The sequence below is a fragment of the Homalodisca vitripennis genome, chromosome 2 (assembly GCF_021130785.1).
Source record: "Homalodisca vitripennis isolate AUS2020 chromosome 2, UT_GWSS_2.1, whole genome shotgun sequence".
In the NCBI taxonomy this organism is placed as follows: domain Eukaryota; kingdom Metazoa; phylum Arthropoda; class Insecta; order Hemiptera; family Cicadellidae; genus Homalodisca; species Homalodisca vitripennis.
The window spans coordinates 188,028,839-188,041,029 of NC_060208.1; the positions used below are offsets into that span (position 1 = coordinate 188,028,839).

The 12,191-nt window shown below is 33.3% G+C and overlaps 1 protein-coding gene across 1 annotated transcript in view; it reads right to left on the minus strand.

The window, feature by feature from the left end:
• The window catches only part of LOC124355936 (cleft lip and palate transmembrane protein 1-like protein), a 66,325-nt gene extending 60,637 nt beyond the window's left edge, over nt 1-5,688 (minus strand). The window contains exons 1-3 of the mRNA XM_046807087.1: nt 5,488-5,688; nt 3,706-3,863; nt 1,750-1,850 (exon numbers count right to left, since the gene is read on the minus strand). Coding sequence (XP_046663043.1) covers nt 1,750-1,850; nt 3,706-3,861 — 257 coding nt within the window. The 5' untranslated portion in view covers nt 3,862-3,863; nt 5,488-5,688. The remainder of the gene's footprint in view (nt 1-1,749; nt 1,851-3,705; nt 3,864-5,487) is intronic.
• Between the last annotated feature and the right edge of the window lie 6,503 nt (nt 5,689-12,191).

Here is a 12,191-nt window from a genome sequence, read left to right on the forward strand (position 1 = left end):
TCGACGTGAGAGACATCATTTAGTTATGAGTTGGTTGTCATGGTATTAAATTAGTCGTGCTGGTATTAAACTTTGGACACTTAGGTATGTTTGATAATTTTTTATGTACAACTTATGCTGTTGTAAATTTTTAATTTCATAAGTATTTACACTGTAGTTCTTTATTTTGTACATGCTTAAATCTTAAGCTGTTCTTTGATAACTGAAACATATAATGTGGCTTTTGGAAACGATAACTGTCCCCACAAAAGCCCAAACAAGTTAAAACTTGGTACAAAAACCTATCTTATAGATAAATATCTCAGCTTAAGTTATTGGGTAGCTTGGTACACCATTTACTTTTAATATGCTAGCTGTTCAAACTTTAAAAATATTCACAACCCTGTTATTTATGGACCTAGAGATAAAACATAAAGTGTTCTGGAATACTGAGAACATTTCCTAAACATTTTGTAATAAACAATTTTTTCAAGACTGGTTTTTGGATTACCATTATAGTATAAATTAGTCATAATGTAAATCCCATAAAAATGTTTCAATCACCTGCTGGTGAACTGGTGAAAGGAATGCTGAAACAAGTTTGAACTTGGTACAAAACTTGATCTTATAAATATTTCAACTATGTTCGTTGGCCATCTTGGTATACTTAATATCATTATAACAGCTGTTCAAACTTTTTTTTAATCTTAACTTTTCAAGATGAATATATGTACATATCATGAGAAATTAATCAATATTTTCAGTTGTTAACAAAATATACATACTTCTTCCTAATGAGCCAAATGGACTATTGTAACATATAATGATAACAATGAATGAAAACCTGTTATTCTTTCAAATCATCAATATCATCAATAATACACTTTAAACAAAGTATCTTCCTCCACAGATGAAGACAGTAAGTCTCTTAGATAAACTAAGTCATTGTTTTAGATGGTCAAGCAGCTTAAAGGAACTATATTTCCTATAATTTGGAGATAACTAGAAATAAGAAATATGTCTATAATTTATTATTGTTTCAAATAAATCCAATTTGAGAAGTAAAATACTTATACAAATGATATAATCAGTGTAATTTTTTCTTTTTTGTTTAAAAAAAGACAAGGCCGATCCCGTTTTAAGTTTTATTTTGCCCGTCTTCATGGGCCACTGGCCTGTATAAGGATCTTATCAAACAGAATAAGGGGGAGAGTCAACAATACAAGTTCGATAGTACTGATAAAAATTGCAACAGCCACAGACAGGATTTGAACCAGCAACTCAGACTCAATGTCCAACGTCAAAGAACACAATTGAATGTGAGGAGAAACCAAAGCTTTTAAAGATACTCCACAGCATTATAGCAATGTACCGTCAACTCTTCAATATAAACTAACAAGTTCACATGTTGACTGCAGCAGATGCAACACCACTGTTGTTTGTGCAGTGTTCCATACACTGTTACATAGAATCTGAACCACAAAGTATAGGGTCACAATGAAGCTGTTAAAGATATTTTATTTTTTCATACGTCAAAAGTTACAAACTAATTTTTACTGCTAGTTTTGGGAGTTAAATATCATTGTTCTTATTATAATAAATGGCTATTTTTATCACTGCCATATTATTTGATATATTTCATAGAATTGCAAACCCCATATTACTTTTTTTCCGGTTCACAGAGCAAGGAATTGCATAGCCAAATGATTATTTCATGCAATACAGATCTATCCTTCAGAACAGATATCATCCCCTTATAGCATGACTTACTTCTCGAAGGCAGTATTGTAGTCAAATTCGCGTATTGTGGTTGTGAGTTCTGTGTCCCGCTCACTGCTAGGTCTCAGTCTGGGACATGTGAACAGTACCATCTGAAATAAACACATTCTCAGAACATGGCTGATTAGTAATGTAACCTACATCAGGCATTATCAAGGAACAGATGAAGGTTTATTTCATCAATCTCTACTCACATTTAGTTAAGTACTGTACTCATGAAACAATGTAATCCAGGATATATCCAGAAATAAATGTTAACTTAATTGTGAAAGGAGAAATATAGATGTTAAGAAAAAATATTTACTTCCAAAGAAAATTTATACTTAAAATGTTTGATCTACATGATAGCCATCGTTATGTAAAGATTTAAAGTGGTGTGACACAATCTTCTGTAGCCCTTCATCACGAAAAGGAACTGTCTATGATTTTGTCAACAACACTAAATTTCAGATACAGGAAAAAGGAAGTAATCACCAGAAGCAATGTTAACACTGTGAGTCATAGTTAAATTGTTCCCACTTAAATTTCTTTAAAAGTCTTGTTACATTCACAGGTTTATGAGTATTATCACACAACCAATCAAAACAATGAAGTAGGTGAGTATTCTACAGGGCTTATTCTGCATTGCAAAACACAATCTTCTAAATGTCTCAAAGTAAGAATAGCATTTACATTAACAATTTTATCTTGGTGAAAGCCCCAGGACAGTTCACTTCTGGCTGGATTATACATGCCAATGGGTACCTACACTGGGTATAGTAAACATGGGTAAGTTTGAGTGGGATAAAACTACAGTGGGGCTTCCTCATGAATCCAAATACACCTTTAACATTAATTGTACAGGTACTCAAACCATATTTTCTTAGGCTGAACTTATAAAAAAGAGGCACATGCCACGGATTTACCAAGCTTGAGTTTTACATATTTTGCGTTGATGAAAAATACAAACTTTCTTCAAGAAAATTCGGTACTTCAGTATTATCCAGAGGCCATTTTGTACTTATCTACTACTTGTTATCATGCAAAGTAAGTAGATAATGTAGATTTGATTATCATAAAATGTGTTACTAGTAGTACCAAAATTAAAATTAACCTTTATGTAATCTGAGCTTGAATTTGGGTTCATCTCAAGGGATGTTTTTCTTTTTTTGCCAGAAGTGCAGGAAGGTGCCACTGAAGCCTACACTGATGGCCAGGAACATTTTGAATTGGTATTTTTCCAACTTACCATCATCCAACGTGATCTAACGTCGGAAAAGTACAGATTTAGTGCTAGATCGTCCAACGTGATGTGATGTTGAAAAAGTACCAATCGGAAATGCCCTGGCCTTCAATGCAGGCTTTGGTGGTTGGTGCCACCCCACACTTCTGGTGAAAGAAGAAAAACATCCCTCAAGATAGTACCTGAAGCTCAGATCACAAGAGCGTTCATAATGATTAACTTTTTCTATTTATAATACATATGTTTTTACCTACTTATATCATGCAATAATAAATAGTAGATAGGGACAAAGTGGCCTCCTGATAATACCAAAATATCAAATACTCAGTCCCCTTTTGCCTTATTCTGACCATCTTCATAGCCAAAAGCAACTGGTATGTAAGGTGATGTTATCTTATTAACAGAATGATGGGGAGAGTCAATATAGTACTAGATCAACGATAGTGATAAAGCATTACAAAACGAAATGCATGCATAATTCTATACATCCAAATATTCATAGCAATAGTCAATATTTTACTTTACATTAACAAATTTATATGATTTCAGAAAACTTTTTAATAGACATGAAAAAATTACAATACTTTTATACAGGAATTAAAACTGAAATAATTGTAAAGGAACATTTTAGATGATGAAACAACATCAGCAAATTTTTATTGAATTTTTATACTTCCCTACAAAATATTGCAGGAACAATCTACCTGAAAGTTATAGATGCTTACCTGAAGTTGAGGGTTTTGGCGAAGGAAATAATTGATGCAACGAACATCCGGAGAGCACGTGGGAGGAATAAAGAGCTTCGCAAGATGCCATATTGAATGGATTATGTATATTATAAATACTACAGATAGTATCACTGTCAGGGAGGGTAATTGCATTACTGGAACACACAAAGTAAAGAAAATAAATCGTCATCAATTAAATTAAGAATAGTGCAAATACTGAATATTGAAGAGTAGGTAGCCATACATCCAAAGCTTTCAGCAATGACAACTCAATTTCTAATTAAAACAAAATAATAGTCAGTCACCACTTACTTAAAAAAAATCAGACGACTGTCTTTAGTAATTAATTAACGATAATTTGACATCTTATCTATAACATTATTTTATAAAGCAATACTTATTTATATTAAATTATAGGCCTATTGTGATTAAACAAAATTTGTATTAATATAATTCTATAAAGATGATTCATTACATGTATTGAATTTCTTAAAGTACATACTTAAATAAATTCAATTATACTCAGTCTCTCGCACATCTTACCCCACTCAAAGGAATTTGAATTTCACAATTTCAATATTATCTTCTAGTGGACAGCTAAGCTGATTTAGAATAGTACAGGCTAAACTTTAATATTAAAAAATACCAACATCAAAACATTTTAGGTCATTTTCACATAAATCTTTTTACAGAATTTTACTAAAACCGCCAGCCAATAAGGCCACTTGTATCCAGAACTATTAGTCTGGTCTTTCTTGATCTATGCCTCTGGGAAAAAAACTGGTCATACATTTCTAGTCTGGTTTCTGTTTCTTGGAGTTTTTACTCTCTCGTTTCCAATCTATGGTAACTTTCTGCATAATAAGCCAATGTTTACCACAGAAGTAACTTTTGACACTAATAACTTTGATTCTATTCAACACAGATACTGTTGAATCTTTGGCTACAGTATAATAAGAGGCCACCACCACAATAAAGTCATATTTATTTATAATCTAAACTATATAAACAAATATTTTTACACGAATTATGTTATATAAAAATTATCTGTGTTGTGTATCTATAAAATGTAACAAACAAAACAGTTTAACTTTTAGTTACTTTTTATATATGATGAGAATATACTGATTCTATTGTGGTGGTGGCCTCTTATTATACTGCTGCTGAATCTTTATCGTGGATGATCATTGTTACTGTTCCAGGAGATACATTGGTCAAATGGTCTCGATTTTTGACAGGGCTGTTTCAATATGTATGTTGAGTTTTTCATTGGTACCGGTTCTGTGCTACAACTAGGCCATTGTTTGAGTATTTTCCCTTTAACCACCTCTAAATAATAGACCTTTATTTGAATCATTCTGACCAAATGGATAAGGCGAAAGTAAAAGCATATATAATACGTATGGTTATATTGTTTTTTATACCTAATTTTAAAGAAATGTTTAACAATTCATCTGCAAAACACCCAAATGTAACCCACCAATACAGAGTAATCTAATTGACAGTTCTAGAGTTAAGAAAATCAAATGTGTTAAGAATACCACAAACCAGTTTATTGAACAAAATCACTGAAAACAGCACTTAGGCCTACTTGATCTTGATTGTAAAAATTTGGGTAAAGATATTATTGGTATAAATAAATTCATTAACTTCAATGGAAGGATAACCTACATTATCAAATCAACCGGCAATATTTATTTATTCAATAAACTGCTGAATCCTAACATAGTATAATTTACAAGTAAAAACAAAAATTGTACAGGATACCTCATTACTCACTTTTATGTGAAACTTGTAAGTTCTATAAATAATTCATTCCAACTAGCTATTATAAAAATTTAGACTACAGTCTTTAGAAAAGCCTACGAACAAACATAACACAGTGACAGTACACGTCACCTTACACCTCCACCATTACCCTAGCACCAACAACGCCAACACCTGACCAAATTGAAAATGCAGGAGCCTAAGCCTACTTTAGCAGACGACATTAACGACAGTTGATTCGGAGGTAGAGGAATGATAGATATTTCAGGAGCACAATGACGTCACTTGTTCTTACCACTATCCAGCCTTACGTAATTGCTTTATTTACTGATTTTCCTATATAGCTTGTCGTTGCTGCCCTTTTGTTTTACAACACGCTTATATAATGTGATTACAAATTCTATAAAATTCCCTTATATTTAAATTAATTTGCAGTAAACGACGAGAATCTTTATATTACACAACATGCCATTACTCATGTTATTAACAAAAGTTAGTTAGTTACTTCTGAATGTGTGACTAACACATCATAGGCTGTTGTTATTAAACTGCATATCCTTTTAAAAGGCATGTTTATAGTTTGGCCACAAGAATTTCATTAATCTTAATTAAACGGTCATACTTTTCATAAATAAACAATTAATTGCTGGCTTTGAAGTTGGAAGAAATCTAGAAACAAGAGGTAAAACTGGAAGTACGTGAAATATTATTGTGTGCGTGTAAAGATTACACACTATAATTACGATTTTTAAAGGATAATTCCTTTTATAATAATTTTGAATTTCACTTCCCCCCCTCCCCAAAAGCATAATTCCCTTAAGTTTGTAGCCCCACATAATGTACTTACATATTTAGTGATAACAAGTAATTTATTCTTAGTAAAATGTTAGTGACAGAAGTGGCGTTAGGGTAGGGCGCGGTTGGGCAACCGCCCAGGGGCGCCGGACGAAAAGGTGCCGGTAGCCTTTTTTCGTATGTAATTGAATTGCAGTTAGGGAGCGCCGAAGAAATCTCGCCCAGGGCGCTAGTAATGCTAATACCGGCACTGGTTAGTAAAAACATGAAGTAATTAAACGCAAATGAGGTGTTTTATAATATTAGATTTCTCAATTTGAACCGCATGTTAATAAAATATAAGCAATTCTTTGAGAATTCGTAATCCTAATATATACGGATTGCGGTAAAATACAAAAAAGTTAGAATAGGCCAAGTTATATTTATATATTAGTGAAGTTGTCCATACGTCTTACATACAAATAACATTGTTTTTCCTTATTTCCTCCTAAAATGTCTCTCGTAATACCCATTCTTTTGGTGTTCCTTTTTTTAATACAGTCGACTCTCGATAATTCGAAATTGGCGGGACATGCAAACAAATTCGAATTAGTGAGAGTTTTGAATTACCGAGAGTTTCGATTTATTGAGAGGAAAAGAAAACTATTCGAATTACCAAGAGTTTTTTTTATTAAACACACAATGTCGTACGGCAAACTAACAAAACTTAAAGAACATTAATTTCTGATGATTAATTGAAAAAATCTGTTATCTTTGATTGCTTTTTCTTGTTGATTCGTGCCTCATCGACGACCTTGTTTAACACAAATAATGCGTCGAACACTTCCGGCCCAACTTCTGTCTGCAAAGAAAAGAAAGAAAACAACTGTCACAGCGTATTTCGTAACAAATGCAGAAAATTACGTAATTTGTTGGTTGTATTATAACTTATGACATACAGTATTTACATTGAAGTTTTAAAGTAAACAAACAGCTGATTTTACAGCCCTAAGACCCTAAGGTTAAAAAAAGTCTACGCTACTTTCGGACATCAAATTCAGTAAAAAAAAATGATGGATAAATTGCAGTGTGGAGAATATGGCATTTTTAAATCAGTTTAACAAATTGATAGGCTAACTACAGTAGTTTATTGCGATGTCTTTACCTTGAGAGAAAAATGGCGCAGCTTTTCTAAGGATGTGCTGGCTTCCTTCAGTGTGACAGGCGGGAACTCCTGGTCTTCCTCATCGTTATCAACATCAGGTTGTTCTTCATCTTTAGCGGCCAAAATGTCAGCATCAGTAATGGTTCCCCATACTGCAACTTCGTCATCAACTTGCACAAAATCTTCAAATGGAACATCTCCTATTACAGGGTGAGATTCCCAAGGTGTTGGCTGCACAACTTGAAGTTCTTCATCGGGTGTGTTAACACAGAATCCAGACTTACGAAAACAGTTAAATATTGTCGTTTGACTCACACTTTTCCACGCTTTTTCAACAATCAACATGGCTGTGAGAATAGAGATGTTTGGAGTTTCATTACTGTCAATTCCATCCAGTAGAATATTGACTATTTCATGTCTGTAAAATGCTTTGAAGTTTTGAATTATGCCTTGGTCTAGAGGCTGCAACTTGGATGTTGTATTTGGTGGAAAAAAGTGAAGTTTCACATTCGAGAGATTTGGAGGGTTGTTATGAACTGAACAGTTATCAAGGAATAAGTGGATTTCACGATTTTGTTTTTTCATGTCGCTGTTCAATGAATTTAACCACTCGTTAAACAACTTCGTTGTCATCCACGCCTTTTTGTTCGAGCGGTAGGTTACGGGAAATGACTGGATACCTTTAAAACACCTAGGTTTTGCTGCTTTCCCGGTGAGGAGGGGCTTCAATTTTTCGGAACCATCCATGTTAACAGTCAACAGAAGAGTTAACCTTTCCTTACTATGTTTCCCTCCGTGGCATTTCTCGTCTTTAAATGTAAATGTCTTGTCCGGCATGCATTTAAAGAATAAGCCGGTCTCGTCGGTGTTAAAAATGTTGTGTGGTTCATAACTTTCTGTTAAGCTGGATAAATCTGCACGCCAATCGGAACACACACTGTCGCTAACGCTAGCGCTTTCCCCACAAACCTTTTTAAAAAATATACCATTACGTTTTTTGAAATTAGCCAACCAGCCTTCGCTTGCTGCAAAGCTGGGGATGCCAAGCTCTTTAGCATATGCCTTTGCCTTTTCTTTTAAAAGCGAACCTCCAACAGGAACATTTTTATCTCTACACTGTCTAAGCCATGTGACTAAACACTCTTCTAATCTAGGATATTCACCTTTTGTCGTTCTTTTTCTTCCTGCTACGGAACTCACTTCAACTATTTTTTGTTTATTTTTTAGAATGGTAGACAAGGTACTCGCAGGGATTTGAAATGTTTTTTGCAACTTCCGACTTCGCTTTACCACTTTCTACCTCCGCGATCACTTCTTTCTTTTCCGAAAGAGAAAGACATTTATATTTTTGCTTAGTAGCCATCACGACATACACTTCTTACACACAACAAACACGACTTCCACACAACACGGCGCAAACATAACCAACACTGCAAAGAGTATGCTCTGGGACACAGGATGCAAAGTTTCTTGTTATGACAGGAATAAGTTGAAATGCGTGTTTCCCACCGGCCGACTCTCAATTCGAATTACAAAGAGTTCTGTCGAGTGAACTTCGAATTACTGTGTGTTCTGTATCGGTCTAACCTCAATTCGTTTACGTCATTTCGAATTATAGAGAGTTCCGCCGACAAGACTTCGAATTACTGCGTGTTCAAAATTAGTCTGTTCTCTGCGGTAAGTTCGAAATACCGAGAGTTTTTCAAGGGACCGGCCTTTTCGTTCGAATTACCAAGAGTTTTGAATTATCTAGAGTCGGCTGCCCTTAGCCTTCAGGTAAAAACAAATTTTAAGTATTCAAATTTTGTGTTGAACACACACACACAACACACACACACACACACACACACACACACACACACACACACACACACACACACACACAATTATATTTATATATTAGTGTATTTATTTAATCAGTACAATGTTGCACGAAAATTAATAAAAACAAATGTATAATAGCGATCTTATATTGAGTCACCAATTTCCACTTAGGAATTCAAATATTCTTGTAATACTCTTGCAGACATAAATTACATGTCGTTTTTGTATCTTCTCCATCATTGCCATCTACTACTGTTTGCCATATTACATAACTCTTCCTGTATTAGAATAATAGTTTGATTCCATGTTTTAAATTATTTCTCAAATTTAAATACCAAGTAAATTTGATTTATAAAAAAACTATTTATGGAATCATTCGACATCAGGTTTCCTAATATGTCAATAATATCTGATACGCACACAAAGTATACAATAAATACCGTAATAAGATGAGTTCTCTCTCCAGGGTTATTTTTGTTTGTCTTTAATACTGCAGGCAAATTTGATAAAGCTAATCACTGAACGATTAACCCATTAAAATCAACATTTTAAAAGGCATAAACGTTAAAAGAGCTATTCTTCCTGTATATTGATGGCCACTCCTCCCGTATTTGAGCGACCATTCCATCCTTATTATAAAATGTGAAAAACCAATGAAAAGAGTGTTTCCTTTCAAACACATCTCTCAAAAATTCAACAAATAATCTATTCAAAACATTAAGGATGGCAATTAAAATGTAAACTTTGGAAGGGTAATTCTTTCGTTATTTTGAAAGTAATTATTTCCATTTTCTGACGACGAAAAATGATAATTACGTTTCCGATTTGAATATGACACACTTTTCTTTAAATTTTATGTATAATTAATAAAAAATACAGTGATCTCCTTTAATCTGGAGTACCGATTAAAAAAAAAACTTAACAATTCATGACAGAATCTAGAAGAAAGTTGATCGAGAGTGTTGTCTTTGGGTGGGTTTGACAACGGTGAACTTAAAAATTCAACATCCCGCGTTTGAGTACACGAAGGACTGGTTTTCGCATTTAAACCCATCAATGTCCTCACTCAATGATTTGAGATCCTCCACCTTATTGAATTCAAAGTGCCCAACGGAACTCAAGCCTGACGTATCTGTACAAGAGCTTTTGCTTCACCCCCTTAAGCTACTATCGATTTATACCACGGATGTTACAACCTGAGTACAGTACATAAATATATTTCATTCTTATTTTACTTATTAAAAAAATAATGCTCTTGAATCTTTAAATCCTTCAAGTATTTTAAATCCCTCTAACCTGACAATATTACACAAATTGTTGTTTCGGTCATTGATTATTACGAGTTCTCTATGTTGAAATTAATATGGTTTGTTATTACTGTTGGGCATCAACTTATTATCATTAATATTGTTAGTTTTTATCCTGGTATCGATATTGTTATTGAAATACTTTTATTGTCCGTATGCTAATTATTTAACATCTGTGTCGTCGTCGTGATATTGTTTTATTATATTATTTGATGATATTACTGACTTGTTATCGATTAGTGGCTGTAGTAAGTTTAGTTCATGTAACGGGTCATATGGAACTCCTGTATTCTGGATGGTGTCATGTCCTATTAAAATGATGGTTGAAGAGGGAGTTCCGCAGTGCTCCGTTTTAGGCTTTAATTTTTTTATAATTTATATTAATGACCTACCCTCAAAGGTTCAGGATGAACTAAATTATCCTCATTTATTTGTTGACAACCTAGCCCTTTCTATCTTCTGATCTGGGGGGGGGGGAATGGGTTCTTACGGTCGAGACTTGATGGTGCTTCTAATGCAATTCAGAACTGATCAAATGCTAATGACCAAAAAGTTTAATGGCTTTTAATTATAATTGCCATAAAGCTCTAACTGAATCAATAAAATGTACAGGTGTCCTTTTTGAACTTGGTATTGGTTTTTAAATAAATCCATGCCACCTTCAAGGAAACAATGGGTTTACAATTTAATCTTAATGATTACAGTTTTAAGGGGTAGAATATCAACAATTCACTTGTCATTGCGTACTTTGGACATTTCTATGACTATTACCGAGTGACTACTCGTCCTTATGCATTATGCTTTAGGGGAACAATTTCTTAGCTTATATAAGTTATTTATAAAAAAGTATATATCGGGCCCGTTGTAAACCCTTATCAAGCTAAATCTGCTTAATCAATATGCAATGTTTATCTGATATATTATTGTACATGTTTAAAGAATTTAAATGACTTTATGTTTTGTAATAGAAGCCATAGCTACACTGCTTTACACTCAAGTAATATTTTATTGAGAATAACAGATATTCTAAAACTTGGAAAAGTTTTGTGGTTATTGTTCTGAAGTTGTACAATAAAATCCTTTTAGCTACAAAGTAACTGCCTTCGCGTAAATTTAAACATAAAATTAAAATCTTACTAGCTGTTAATCCTATTTACAGTAAATCAAAAAAATGTTTAGCCTAAATAAGAATTGCCTAGTATAGATAACTTATCTTGTTCATAATTTGCTGGAGTAACCTACATTGTTTCGATTGGTCAATTCTAATGAATAAACTTCTGAATTCTGTAGTATTGTCTAATATTTATGTTAAGAAAACCATTTTTTTCTAGTGGTTAAAACTGGTTATACTGTTGGCTACAATTAAAATGTGTGCCTCTTGTTGATACAAAACATTATCTTACATTGTAATTATGTATGGAAGAAACTGTAAATATCTGTGTAAGAGATTTTAATCCAGGTTTAAGTACCTTCACCGTGTATATTTTATGAACTGCTCTTGTTAATCATTGCCGAAATACCTTAGGAGTGCACAGAAAAAGCAATGAAATATACTTAAGTAATTTACGAAGTAACGTCTAGAATTTATAATTCATATTGCATACTGCAGTTTATTTTGTTGGTTTTACAGTACCAAAAGCTTAGAT